The sequence below is a fragment of the Macadamia integrifolia genome, chromosome 6 (assembly GCF_013358625.1).
Source record: "Macadamia integrifolia cultivar HAES 741 chromosome 6, SCU_Mint_v3, whole genome shotgun sequence".
In the NCBI taxonomy this organism is placed as follows: Eukaryota; Viridiplantae; Streptophyta; class Magnoliopsida; order Proteales; family Proteaceae; genus Macadamia; species Macadamia integrifolia.
In genome coordinates, this window is record NC_056562.1 from 392156 (window position 1) to 406786 (window position 14631).

At 38.1% G+C, this 14631-nt stretch overlaps 4 protein-coding genes across 5 annotated transcripts in view; 3 read left to right on the top strand and 1 right to left on the bottom strand.

Annotated features, from left to right (window-relative positions):
- The first annotated feature begins 939 nt into the window (after window positions 1-939).
- On the top strand, window positions 940-2108 carry LOC122082771 (protein DETOXIFICATION 13). The gene is made up of 3 exons (XM_042650540.1): window positions 940-1004; window positions 1114-1319; window positions 1662-2108. The coding sequence occupies exons 1-3, from the start codon at window positions 941-943 to the stop codon at window positions 1704-1706; spliced, it is 315 nt and encodes a 104-aa protein (XP_042506474.1). The 5' UTR covers window position 940; the 3' UTR covers window positions 1707-2108.
- Window positions 2109-4819: 2711 nt separating this feature from the next.
- Window positions 4820-9645, top strand: LOC122081137 (protein DETOXIFICATION 14-like). The gene is made up of 7 exons (XM_042648125.1): window positions 4820-5182; window positions 6879-7423; window positions 7520-7606; window positions 7767-7823; window positions 8278-8516; window positions 8631-8836; window positions 9192-9645. Exons 1-7 carry the CDS (start codon window positions 4943-4945, stop codon window positions 9252-9254), a joined length of 1437 nt encoding a protein of 478 aa, XP_042504059.1. The 5' UTR covers window positions 4820-4942; the 3' UTR covers window positions 9255-9645.
- A 2414-nt stretch (window positions 9646-12059) lies between these two features.
- Window positions 12060-13980, bottom strand: LOC122082600. 2 transcript variants are annotated; one of them, XM_042650277.1, is made up of 4 exons: window positions 13827-13949; window positions 13619-13707; window positions 13166-13326; window positions 12060-12527 (listed from the first exon to the last, which is right to left on the bottom strand). In XM_042650277.1, the coding sequence occupies exons 3-4, from the start codon at window positions 13276-13278 to the stop codon at window positions 12305-12307; spliced, it is 336 nt and encodes a 111-aa protein (XP_042506211.1). In that variant the 5' UTR covers window positions 13279-13326; window positions 13619-13707; window positions 13827-13949; the 3' UTR covers window positions 12060-12304. The 2 variants fall into 2 exon arrangements, with proteins under 2 accessions (XP_042506211.1, XP_042506209.1); XM_042650275.1 differs by lacking the exon at window positions 13619-13707 and having other exon boundaries at window positions 13827-13980.
- Window positions 13981-14140: 160 nt separating this feature from the next.
- LOC122082599 overlaps window positions 14141-14631 on the top strand; it is a 4279-nt gene continuing 3788 nt past the window's right edge. The window contains exons 1-2 of the mRNA XM_042650274.1: window positions 14141-14301; window positions 14418-14511. Of these exons, the coding sequence (XP_042506208.1) occupies window positions 14227-14301; window positions 14418-14511 (169 nt within the window). The 5' untranslated portion in view covers window positions 14141-14226. The remainder of the gene's footprint in view (window positions 14302-14417; window positions 14512-14631) is intronic.

Sequence of the window (14631 nt, forward strand, 5' to 3'; positions counted from 1 at the left end):
TTTAGGAGCTCTCACTTTGGCACTAGGTTGCCTCTTCTGTGCACGAGTTGGGTCGAGGATCAACTGCTCTGATACCATTGATATGATCCTAAAAGAACTCAACCCCATAAACCAGCTTACAAGGTGAGCGGACCCAGGATCATATCAACTCATATCAATTCTCATAGAAAATCGATGTGGGATCAGTCCCCATAAGCTGATATGGATCGTAATAGGTATCAATAACTTATAAAAAAAGGATGGTATAATAAATATGATATATATATATATATATATAAAATAAAATATTGTTATCAGGTTGTGTGCCCCTACAGGGGTGGTGAAAAGACCACATTGCCTCCCAAGTTGGATGCATGTAAATCTCCTTTGGCTGGTCCCTATGTTAGGGTAATGGCCATGCGACTAGGAAGCAATTCCCAACCCATGAAATTAATTAGAAAATCTTTATTTATTTTTTATTTTTTCTTAAAGGTTACTATTAGTCTGGTCTCAGTTTTTATTGGATTTAGTCCAAATTTTTGTTTCATGTAACATTTGATCGGTTTAATTCAGCTCAATAGAAATTCAGCTCAATTTCTTTTGATTTTTTAAAACCCCAACCCAAAACCAAACCGATAAGAATTTGATTTCAATCCAACTTGACCGGATTCGATTCCAATTCCTTGAATAGTGGTTTGCAAGCTGGGTTGACCCAAGGATCAAACCAATCAATCCAGCACCTGGTATGGGCCAGCAAAAAAAAGGAAAACCAAATCAGAACCACACGCAGAATTCTCCACTTGGCAACCAAAACAAAACCCCCACGGAAACGTATTCAGCCCGGCCGAAACCATTACCGAACCGGCTGATTGCAACCATTACGAGGACACTATAAAGCCACCAAGGAACGACGGCATGAACATTCAATTTCTTCCTCTTTCCATAGACGGCGCNGTATGTTATGGAGATGGTTCCTCTAATTAGTGTCTCAGTTATCATTGACAGCCTGCAAGGGGTCCTTTCAGGTTGGTTCCTATCTATCTATCAATGTATTTTGTCTGTCAATAAACAAAAATTCAGGTTTCTTTCTCATTTGCATATTAATTAGCTATTATTCACTTCAAATATTTCTAGGTGTTGCTAGAGGATGTGGCTGGCAGCATTTAGGGGCGTATGTCAACCTTGGGGCTTTCTATCTTGTTGGGATTCCTATAGCTACTGTATTGGCTTTCCATTTAAATTTCAGAGGAAAGGGCTTGTGGATTGGAATCATGGTTGGTTCTTCTTTACAAATAACTCTGCTATCGATTATCACAGGTTGCACAAATTGGCAAAAGCAGGTCTGTTCTTCTCCATCTATGATCTTTGCTTTGGTAAAAAAACTGCCTCCATTGCTCCAGACAAAATCTTAGAATGTTCAGACTAAGATGCATTTAATAACTATGCCCAAGCATAACCTATCGTGATGCATGGAATGTAATAATCAATCGACCCAGTTAGGTCGGTGTAAAACTCGAATTCTCACTAAAAGGTCTTCAAGTATTATAGTACAGTTAACTGCTCCAGATCCTGATTTGTGGCCATATCTGTGTTTTGTTGATTTTCAATTTAGAATGGCATTATTTATTTGGCCATTTATCTGTTTAGATGTCAAGTTGGTTTTTAATATTTTTATCTTGCAGGCAATCAAGGCAAGGGAGAGAATATTTGAAGGAAGATTTCACTAGAGAATGGATCAAAGTGAATGAGCAAGGTTACTGGTAAGCTATTGTGTCATTCTTTCGTTCTGGTAGTGCATCCGAAAGATGATACAAGGGTGAAGAAGAAAATAAAGCTAACAGTAGCATTGCTTGAGAAATCAATATATTGTTCTCAGAAGAAGTTTACTTACTGGGAACACAAAAGCAATGTATTGAAAAGGATTGAAAGCCAAGGATATCCCACCCTCAACTTTCTCACAAAACAACTCTTAAGATGTAGATATACAATAAAAAGGAATGCTAGCCCTTAGTGCCCTTGAACTCTACAAACTACTACATTATTTGTGGGGTTAGAATCTTCATTTCCGTATATATTCATTCCTGAGCTTTTCAATATAAGTATGGCAGGTGGGATCTTTGGAACGGGAATTTGTATCTTTATTACATTATAATTTTACAAAAATAAGATACCATTCGGCCATTCAAATTTGTTGTTTTGGTGTTGCTTTGCTGAGACTGTAACTAGATGAAATTGCAATACCTGTTTTGTACATGGAAGGTTAGTCTTCTTTGTACTAAGGGGGAGCAGAAAGGGTATTCCACACCATAAAGTTCAATAACATCATAGATCTATTCAGAACATATAAAATACGTGAAAGGTTTAGTACAAGACTCCATCAATCACATAGTGGAATTCAACGTAAAAGGTTAAGTACAAGACTCCATCAATCACGGAGTGGAATTCAACCATATTGTCGTACACCATCTAGACAGTCGTCTTTCCGAAATATATAGGAACAATAACATCATATTCATAATTGCTCTTTGCCTAATTCAATTCATGTCATGGTTATAGACTTATATGTTAGATCAAACACCAAGAAACACGAATAATAAAGAGACAATAGATCCGTACGACAGAGATTTAACGAGGCTCACACACCAGGGTGGTGTGCTATGTCCTCGGACGAAGAAGAAGATGATTCACTATGCAGAAGAGAAATTACACCCTAGCAACGACGAGGAAAAACTCACCCTGAAACCCTAGCTCGAAAAACTCCAAAATACAATGACTTTCTCAACAAGCAACAATACATTATATATACTCCAAATCACGGGTCGACCCATCGGGTTGCTGTCGATCCAATCGAACCATACCGCGGGGGCTACCCCCATACGAGATCAGTGATGGACACGGGCTTAGGCCTATCAGCCCAACCCCTCTGCTTCCATCACAGATCTCAGAAAATTTCCCATTCGGATCACCACCAAAATATGTCGGATCGGGTCAATCTTCAAAACGGGTCAAGAATTCGAGACAAACTTAACATTATATTCTCAGTATAACAATATTCCTTTATAATTTTATGGTCTTGTCAAGTACTGGTCTAACAACGGAGAGGGAGAGAGAGCATAGTTGAATTACAAAGCCTCCTAGACACCACATCGCGGCTTATGAGGGAATTTCGGATTTTACTGCCAACACAAGCTTAATGAATTACAAAACCTCCTCCTAGACAATTCCAAGGCTAAATTGGCGAAGAAGAATTATGTGTTTGATGAATTAATGAAGCGGAAGTTTCAGGACTATATGTGTAGTTGAGAATCGATAAGAAAGAAAGGCAGTTGTACAGATTTGAGTGGGTCTCTCTCTCTCTCTCTCTTTCTCTCTCTCTCCCTCTCTCCCTCTCTCCCTCTCTCGGTTGAGCCTGCTCTTAAAAACCTAGCTCGTGCAAGAGAATGGGAGAAAGATTGAGAGAGTCGGTTTTGCTGGAATACATCACATGCGATATAAAAAGGCTCTTCCCCCTTTACCAAAAAAATCTCTCATAAACTCTTCCATGTCACTCTTCTTCCTTTTCCTTTTGAACTCTCTCATGTTCCCTTCTATAAAAAAGAATCAATCTCTCTCTCTCTCAAATTAACCCGGAAAGGGAAAAGTTTGGAGAGAGAGGAAAAAGAACAAATTCTCTACCAACTGAGGTTTTTAATTCTCTTTTTGTTTGGGAGGAAGAAGAAAAGTAGACAAATATAGTACATTCATAAGTGGAGAGAGAGGAGAACATAGATAGGAGGATCGGCTGGGACAATGGGAGAGAAAAGTGGGGAAGTTTGAGAGAAAGAAGAAGAGTAGAGAAAACTATTTAAATATAAAAGTAAAAATAAATATAAATGTACCAATAAAGATAAATAAAAAGGTACTATAAACCATGTTAGCCCAGCTTTTTAGGAGTTCTCACTTTGGCACTAGGTCGTCTTTTTTGTGCACGAGTTGGGTTGAGGATCAGCCGTTCTGATACCACTGATATAGTCCTAAAAGAACTCAACCCTATAAACCAACTTACAAGGTGAGCGGACCCAAGATCATATCAACTCATATCAATTCCCATAGAAAATCAATGTGAGATTAGTCCCCATAAGTTGATATGGATAGTAATAGGTATCAATAACTTATAAAAAAAAGGATGGTATAATAAATATGCTATATATATGTATATAATAAAAAAAAAAATAATAATAACAAAAATATCGTTATCAGGTTGCATGCCCCTACAGGGGTGGTGAAAAGACCACGTTGCCTCCCAAGTTGGATGCATGTAAATCTCCTCTAGTTGGTCCCTATGTTAGGGTAATGGCCATGCAACTAGGTAGCAATTCCCAACCCATGAAATTAATTAGAAAATCTTTATTTATTTTTTATTTTTTCTTAAATGTTACTATTAGTCTGGTCTCAGTTTTTATTGGATTTAGTCCAATTTTTTGTTTCATGTAACATTTGATCTGTTTAATTCAGCTCAATAGAAATTCAGCTCAATTTCTTTTGGTTTTTTAAAACCCCAACCCAAAACCAAACCGATAAGAATTTGATTTCAATCCAACTTGACCGGATTCGATTCCAATTCCTTGAATAGTGGTTTGCAGGCTGGGTTGACCCAAGGATCAAACCAATCGATCCAGCACCTGGTATGGGCCAGCAGAAAATGGGAAAACCAAATCAGAACCACACGCAGAATTCTCCACTTGGCAACCAAAACAAAACCCCCACGGAAACGTATTCAGCCCGGCCGAAACCATTACCGAACCGGCCGATTGCAACCATTACGAGGACACTATAAAGCCACCAAGGAACGACGGCATGAACATTCAATTTCTTCCTCTTTCCATAGACGGCGCAGCGAAGCTTAACGCTTATATCAATTCCATCTCTGCAAGTGACACAATTAATAGCAGAGATTGCTTAATACCTTACTTAGGGTTAGCAGATGGAGGAGAGTTTGTTGGCGAAGGAGAGAGGAGGAGGAGGAGAGGTTTTGAGATGGAAAGTGATTGTAGAGGAAGTGAAGAAAGTTGGATTCATAGCAGGTCCAATGGTGGCGGTCACAGTATCGCAATACCTGCTTCAGGTCATCTCCCTCATGATGGTCGGCCACCTCGGTGAGCTTGAACTCTCCAGCACCTCCATAGCTACTTCCCTCACCGGTGTTACCGGTTTCAGTCTCATCGTAAGTTCTCCTCTGCCTTCATTTCTTGCTTCATTAAATTCATTTTGTTCTCACAGTTTGGATTTCAACCATTCAATAGTTTACTTTGTTTTCCTTACGGCATTGATGAATTATTGATTGCCTGATTCTTGATTTCTCTTCAATTTGGGGCGGATTGGAATTTTGAAAGGGGTTTCAGAATTTAGATAGAGTAACTAGGTCAGGTCTTCCACTTAGGTCTTCACCCTTCACTCCTTCGTTGAGAAAAGTGCTTCTTTGGAAACATCCAGGGAAGGATGTATCTATTCTTTAATGATCTAATGGCCGACAAGAGGATGTCGATCAATCGCATCTTGGGTTTTCTTTTCCTCGCATCTTCCAAGTGATTGACTTGAATTTATTTAATTTCATTAAAACTCAGAAGTATCTACAGGATTTGGGTGGTCTTCATTGATTTAAAGTTAAAATTTTTCTTTTATCCAGAAAGGAAAGAGATTTAGTTGAACCTTGGTAGGATCTTCTATGCGGTTCCCATCTGGGTACCACGCTCATGAGTCATGAGCCACTCACCAGTCACCACCATCAAGAAGCCGTGCAAAGGCTTTCTTTTTCTTGCTCGGTGGGGCCGGTTCATGCTTGTCCACTTTTGTAACATTAAAGGCGCTGAAGCAACTGGTTTTCACATTTTAGTACCGAATTTTTTATACTTAATTTACATTTTTTAAAATTTATTTCTCGTAATCGCTTTTTGTTTATTTTATTTCACGCATCAAGTTTCATGAATTGAGGCCACAGAAAGGCCATGTCCTGATTCCTGCATTCTGTGTTCTGGGGTGTCAACCGATCGGTTCGGTCTGATTTTGATTGGGCTGGTCAGTTTGGATTACCATTGGGTCAATCTAGAGCCAATTGTTCGATTTGGTCTGGTTTTTTCTGGACTGCTATGTTTGGGTTTACTCTTTTGTTAACGAGGAACCCGGGCCACCTTTACAGTAAACCAGGAAAACCCGGTTCATGTAAGATCCTGACATCCACTTGGACCAGAAAAAGCCCATGAGAACCATGGAACCGTGTACAACCACTGTAGTGTTTCCCTAGTTCATGGGATCTCAGGCACTGAAACAGTGGGGCCCACGCCCACATATGTGTCGATATGGGCCCCACTATGGGCCCTCTTGATAAAATGTTTTTTTTTTTGGATGACTTGAACTTGGAGGATGCTCCCTCAGGTCCTGTCCTTCAAAAGGACAAAAGGACAAAAGGACAAAAGGGTCTTACTGATCTCAAAGAAAGGACTGTGTGGGTGGCCCAATACTCTACACAAACAAGACATACAGATCCAAGTAACTCATAAATTTCAAAAAATAAAATTATTTTTCTGACTTTATCATTGAGCTGTAAGGCTTATCAGACACCAAATCTGTGAGGTTAGCTCACAGTATATGATATATGTAATGTCACATGGCCATCAACATGTAGTGCCTGTAATACTATTGAGGCATTGCCCAACTTTTATTACTGCTTTTTGATAGTTCCTATTTCCCATAATGCTTTTAAGAAGGGGATATGGGGTAGGTTTCCATCTATTATAAATGTAATGGGTTTATAAATCCTAGTTATTGATTTTCTAGATATAATTTTTTGCTGGTTGGTTCATTTGATATTTCAAAATAAAAAGAAAAAGAAAAACTAATGGAATTTTCTTCTTGACAAACAGTTAGGAATGGCAAGTGCACTAGAAACACTGTGTGGACAAGCTTATGGAGCACAACAATATAAAAAGCTTGGGATTCATACTTACAGCGCCATTGTCTCTCTCACCCTGGTTTGTCTTCCTATTTCCCTCATATGGATCTCATTGGAAAAGCTGCTTTCTTTAATAGGCCAGGACCCTTTAATCTCAGCTGAAGCTGGCAAATACGCAATGTGGCTTATCCCTGCTCTACTAGCTTGTGCCACCCTTCAACCACTCATCAGATACTTCCAGTCTCAAAGTATGATCCTTCCCATGCTTTTAAGCTCTTGCGCAACTCTTCTTTTACACATCCCCCTTTGTTGGGTCCTAGTATTTAAGTCTGGGTTAGAAAACGTTGGAGCTGCATTAGCAATCGGCATTTCCTATTGGTTGAACACGATCTTCCTCATAATGTACATGAAGTACTGTCCCTCTTGTGAGAAAACTCGTGTGCCATTCTCAATGGAGGCACTCCAAGGTATCAGCGAATTCTTCCGACTTGCTATCCCATCCGCTGTGATGATTTGGTATATTTCCTTCTTTATTAATTTGTTCAAGAAATAACAGTTTTGTCCATCTTTTTCTTCTCTCTAACAACCTTTTGTGTTAATGCATGATTCTAGTCTTGAATGGTGGTCTTTTGAGCTGCTCGTCTTGTTGTCTGGGCTTTTACCAAATCCAGAGCTTGAGACCTCAGTGCTTTCTGTCTGGTATGGCTCTCTAAGTTCTTATTTTCTTGATGATTTGACCCCTTTGAACGTTTAAAATTAATGGATAGGAATTAAGTCTTTAAGTTGTAGATGATTTGGTTTATTAAGACTCACTTTGTAGAAGGAAAGACATCTAATCCGTAATAATCTTTGTGAACAGCCTCACCTCCATCTCATTGCTCTATACAATACCATATGGAGTTGGTGCTGCTGTAAGGTTTGCTCTGAAACTTCCCACTAGATCATCTTTTATTTTCTTTTAATGTAAGCATTATGTTTTTGGCATAATGGCCCCCCAGTGGAAGGCCCACACAACAGGCTAGCAGAGTACACCCCTTATAATTACGTCATTATGCTTGGGCTGTGAGGGCTTTCAGACACATGGACAGTTCAATGTACTCATCAGCGCCAGACCTGGAGATTTGGATCATCCAAGGCACAGTAGCATGGCATATATGACTATATGTACAATGTGTTATGCATGCACACGCGTTTCAATGTTGTAATCTAAAACTCTACATCCATATGTGAATATTCACAATTATATCTAACTATCCACATATTTTTGCATATAACAAAATGGTTTGTAAAAAACAATAGTACATATGCATGTACCCTATATAACTATTTTTGTGTATTATTGACACAAGAATAAATCTTCTACTCTGTAGCACACGAGTTTCAAATGAATTAGGAGCTGGGAACCCACGTGGGGCTCGTATGGCTGTCTGTGCAGTGATGCTTATTGCAGTTACAGAGACTCTCATAGTAAGTTCGATCCTGTTTTCCTGCCGACATATTCTTGGTTATGCTTTCAGCAATGAGAAGGAAGTCATAGAGTACGTTAAGGAGATGGTTCCCCTAATTTGTATCTCAGTCATCATGGACAGCCTGCAAGGGGTCCTTTCAGGTTGGTTTCCTACCCATCTATCATTATATTTTTTCTGTCATTAAACAAAGATCCGGATTTCTTTCTCATTTTCATATTAAGTTAGCTACTATTATTCACTTTAAATATTTCTAGGTGTTGCTAGAGGAAGTGGTTGGCAGCATTTAGGGGCCTATGTCAACCTTGGGGCTTTCTATCTTGTTGGGATCCCTATAGCTGCTATATTGGCTTTCCGACTACATTTCAGAGGAAAGGGCTTGTGGATTGGAATTCTGATTGGGTCTACTTTACAATCAGCTATGCTAGCCCTTCTAACATGCTTCACAAATTGGGAAAAGCAGGTTGGTTTTTTCTCCTCTTTTTTCTTTTATATATATATATATATATATATATGTGTGTGTGTGTGTTCTCCTTCTATGATCTCTTAGCTTTATCAAAAACTGTCATCTATGCTCCAGACAAAATCTTTAGAATGTTCAGACTAAGATGCATTTAATAACCAAGCCCAAGCATAAAATTAGATCGGTGTAACACTTCAATTCTCACTGAAAGTTGTTTAGTACAATTAACTGCTTCAAATATTGATTTGGGGCCATATCTGTGTTTTGTTGATTTTCAATGTAGAATTGCATTAGTTTTTTTTGTCCATTTATCTGATATAGCTGTTAAGTTGGTTTTTAATATTTTATCTTGCAGGCAATCAAAGCTAGGGAGAGGATATTTGAGGGAAAATTTTCACTAGAGAATGGATTAAAGTAAATAAGGTTACTACTTACTAGTAAGCTAGCTTCCTTTTTATCTAGTTGCGCATCCAAAGGATAACACAAGGTGAAGAGGAAAACAAAGCTAACAGTAGCATTGTTTGAGAAATCAATATATTGAGAGTTAAGAATGATAACACAGTTGTTACTTCTGGGAACACGAGCAATGTAATGAAAAGGAGAGAGAGCCAAGGAAGTCCGACCCTCATTATTCTCACAAACTCTTAGAGATAGATATACAATGAAGAGGAATGCTGGCCCTTGGTGGCTATGAACTCCATGAACTTTGTCATTATTTGTAACAGTTATTTATTTTGGTGTTTGTAATCTTTCAATTCCGTACATAGTTATTCCTGAAATAAACAAGGCAAGCGGGTTCTTTGGAACAACGATTGGTATCTTTATATCATAGCTGAAGTTTATTTGTTTCTCTTATTGCCATCACAACAAAGATGGGCTTTATTGCTGGTACCTCTCTGTAAAAATTGCTTTGTTTTGAACTCTAGAAGAGCAAGTTATCCACCTTTTCCTTTCTTTGTTTTGAAACTCTATAAGAGAATTTTTTTATTATTATTATTATTTTTTCACAATTAATTTAGGGAATGAAAAATTCAGTCCTCGGGAATAATTCTGTTTGACAATACAAAATTTCATTAAGATTGTAAGAAAATGGACCGAATTTTGTGTTTTGACAATTTAAACATAAAATAATTAATTTCTGAACTAATCTAATCCCTTTCCCATAGCCCAATTTTTCGGCCGAATTTTTCAGTTGGTGAAAACAGAACTCGAATTATTCTCCATCCGAAATAGTCTCAAACCTGAATTTTTGAACTGTGGTTGGCTTAGGAGAACCTAGCAAAGCAAAAGTTTAGGAGAGGCTGTACTTCATAAGCTCAGGGCAGTCCTTTGTATTGGAAGGGTGTTTGATCATGTTGGAACTAAAAGAAAATGGGAAGTTGCATGCCAAGAAAATAGTTGCAAATTACAATCTCTGATTAATTTAAAGCAAATATTATTGCAAACGCAACCAAAGGAGGGGGAGGGGGAGGGGGAGGAAAGAGGGGGAGTCAGAACATATGAGATTAATGTTTTGTATCCAATATTCTTCACCCCCACACCCCTTTCCTCACTCCCTCTATTTGCGGAAAAGGGATGAACCTTGGGTGGAAAAGTCCAACTTTACTTTCCCTAGTCTTCAAACCCCCCCTCCCAAACCCCTAATAAAACATGTGGAACCCATCCTAACAACTCTTAGGGCCCGTTTGATAACATTTCAAGAAACGCGTTTCTACCTTTTTTGTTTCCAGAAACAGCAGAAACGGAGTAAAAAGCGTTTAATAAAACTGTTTCGTTTCACTTATTTTCAGAAATAGAAATAGAAATAGAAATTTTTACTTATTTATGGTTCAAGAAACGACTTAGGCGAAACAAGTTCAACTTGTTTCGCCGTTTCTGAAAACGATTTGTGGCCATTCTTTCATTGGTTGCTATCGACTTCTAAAAACATGACTTATCAAACACCTTCAATTCAGTTTCTGTTTCTAGAAATAGAAATTTATGCTTCTGCCGTTTCTATTTCAAGAAACGGCAGAAACGTTATCAAACGGGCCCTTAATTTCACACCCCACTATCCAGACAGGGCCTAAAAGAGGTCAGCAAATCTCTTTCATTTCAACAAGATTCAGCCCATAAATCTATGCCAAGAGACAACAATAACCTTGTTTTCAAGCTACATTTACTCGAAAAAAGTTCAAGAATTTTAATGATTATCATTCATTGATCAAAGGTTTAATTATAGGTAGGCCATGGTGATAAGGTTCAGAAAGGATATAACTTTGGCCAATACAAGTAAAGGATTATAGTAATGGTCTTATATTCTTACTACATATTCTACCTTCCTATAAGTGGCCATGTAGATGTTTTGCTTTACTCTTCGATGCTTATACTTTATTAAAAAGCTTAAATAACTTACTAGATTTTCTATTTCATTTATGAAAAATCATTTACATGGAAGGGAAAAAAAAAAAACATTTTACCTTCTCCTACCTGTTACTTTTATGGAGCCCAGGTAATCTCTGTTGCATTTGATTTGGTCACCCTGGCTTTCCACTTTGTGCCATAGAATAAATATACCATTGAGGTGGCTGGTTCATTGGATCATTCTGACTTTCTACTCTGATCCATATTCCATAGTATAAAACCATAAATATACCACTGGGCTGGCCGGTTGAACCTGGTTCAATTGGAACCAGCCACCACAATGGTCTGATTCCCAACAAAACTCCTTTGGGGCTGAATATACAATATGTTGATCTAAACTGGAGATAAAAATGGTCCTATTCTCATGAAAAAGGGTAAAAATACTGGCCCATTGAAATTTTCCCATTTCTCTGTTGTTTGTTTCGCCTGTTAAGCCAGTTTAAACGATAAGGAGTTTGAATGGACCTACCAACATTGGCACTAAAAGAATTAAAAGAAAAAGGAACTGAACTTAACATGAAGAAGAAAAGAGAAAATTCTCTGAGCAAGTGGTGCAGCCTACCCTCATCAAATTGTCGCAGTAAGGTGTGCCAAAACCAGAGAAAATGCAAAAGTGCCATGTCAAGATTTTTTCTGCAAAGTTTAACATCTGAAGAGCAATTGAGAGCATATAAACTTGAAAAAAAAGAGGGGGTAAAAAGAGGCCAGCAGCAGGTGACAGATGCTTTAATAAATTCTAACATATGACAGCTGAGTTGGCAGCCCAAGAACAAGTAATTTCCTATCCTTTCAGCAAAATTCAGCCACCCAATGCCACATGGAAACAAGAATTTTTTTTTTTTTTTCAAGCTTCATTAACAAATTTCAGGAGTATCAAAGGTGTAATGCATGCTCAGCATCAGTTGTAGAGTCCATTAATACAAAGCACATACCCATGACAGTGCATTTTACAAAAGAAAGCATTACAGCTAATAAATTTGCTAACTACATCCATGGAATGCAGTACTAGATGTAGGATGCCATGAGTCAACAGTGAAGATGGTACTAGATGAACTAGTCCCAAATTTATGGTACCTTAGAGCAAATAGGGCAACATATGTGCCCTTTGGCTTGACAATTGGCACATGAAACGGACCTCACCTTTGTGCCACTACCACCAACCAACTGATAGATGTCATCCACTGGGCTAAAACTGAATGGTCCAACTTGTCTGACAGAGCCAGCTCCTTTACATCTTGAGCATGCTATGATCCTCAAGTCACCACATCTCTTGCACATACCCAATGAACTGCATATTCAAAAACTCCGTTGTCACACATGAAAAATGGCTGTAGATCTGGGTGGATGAGTTCTGACTAATCATGCGTTAACATACATTAATTTAAGGGCATACAACTCTACAAGCAGAAATGTCTACGATACGTCTATCTGTAATAATCTACAAGGTTCTCTAAGCTGCAAACAATCAAATGCAAATTAAGTTCTCCTTCTAAAATTTATCTAGGTATAAATATGGTATCAAGCAATTAGTCTCCCTCATTTCCTCCACTTTCTGTGTCTGTGACACAGATTATTTGATTTAAAAATCCCGAATACTCATAGAGCAGACTAATTGGATTATTAAGACCAAATAATATAATCAACCAATACCCTTAGTCAAGCATTCCATAAGTTCTATACTACAGCTTATGCCAAGATCTATGTCCTGATAATATTAAGAGCAAACCTAAATACAATAAAAGACAATCTCTTAAGATAGTATTTTTCCGCTGTCAGATTCATCTTTGGCTTCTCTCTAGAAGAACAATGTCTCTAGCAATAATGGCCATAAAATTTAAATTTGGTTCTTGAGATTAAGATTAAAAAAAAAAATGCTTCAAAATAAAATAAAAAGGGCAATAATAAAATAAAACAATGCTTCATTACCTCCTTTGGGAAGCTGAAATGAGGGCATCGATCTTGGGGGCAGCAATAGTGGCACAGAGCAGCACAGTCCCAACTCCAAACCCAGCCAATTCACTTGCTGTGATGTTTTCCATTCTTCCTTCTCAACTCCTCAACTCATCCGCAAGCAACCATGTATCTACCTGTGTCTCAACAATCAGTAAAATGACGGCCGATTCATCAATTGGAAGAAACAAGCATGACCTCCTAAGTCCTAACTTCTAAAGATAAAGCAAACGGACAGAAGGAACACCAGAAATTTTCAGTGCCCAGATGTCCTTTTCTCAAGCATTTCCCAAAACAACATGCAAGCAATAAAACAAATCAACCACGCCAGCCCATTGAATCAGTTTTCAAGTTTTCAAACAAATTCAAGTTTCCAACAATCAAAATCACTTAAGGCTCTAATTTGTTTACATAGTCATAGATATCTACCTGTATTAAACAAAACAGCAAACTATATGAAAGTTCTGGTTTTCTGCAGTTGAATTGGAGCTCCTAATAGAACATTTGTAACCAAAAGGCTGAAATTGCAATAGCCCAAGAATTCAAACCCCAAACAGATGAAAGATAAACCCAAAGAACATATGTTGCATAAAACAAGTATGACATACAGAGAGAGAGAGAGCTTTGAGTTGCTTACATAAGATTCCCTCTGGGGAGTTCTGGAGTCTGAAGTCTCAACACCAATTACAGATAATTTCGAACTCGATAAGGCCAGAGGAAAGCTAAGCAAAGCTCAACGAACAAATACCCATTCAGTTCGGGTCAGGTGAGATTATTTTAGGGAAGGATATAAAAGAAGAATGTGGCTCAGTGCTATATAATTTCAACCGTTAGATTGGAACGCAGCTGAAGTGGTACCCACATGAATTTGCGTTGATAAACATCAGATACCCATCTGACTGTTTTGGCCTTTGAAGCTCAATTTCATCTCCAGTTGATACCCTATTGAATCACTCGATTCTCTACTTAAGAATTATACAATCGAATAGGCAATTAGCTAATCCTGCAACTTCCCCTCTTACAAACTGAGTCTAGAGATGGGAAAAGCCACGAAGGAGCACCTCAGCCGACTTCTAAGCTCTCACTTGAATAACATTCATGAGACCTTACAGGTAAATTCCATCTCAGAACTCACCTATTCTTGCAGACCCTTTTCTTTCTTTTGGAATTTCTGTTCTCAAATTGAATAGAATTTTATTTTCGATGTGCTCTTCTCTTGTCGCTGTAGGTTTTCTGTCATACACCTGCTGCTTCTCTGGAGAAGGTAAGTTGGGACGAGGTGATACAAATGGGGGAGCAAGTATCAAAACAAGCTACAGTGGGTATTGTTCTTTGTTTTGAACACTCCATGCTTCTTTATTCGGTTCTGGTCTATTAATTTTATTTACTTTTGGGTACTTTCCTGCGAATCTGGTGTCTTAGTTTTTTTTTTTTTTTTTTTC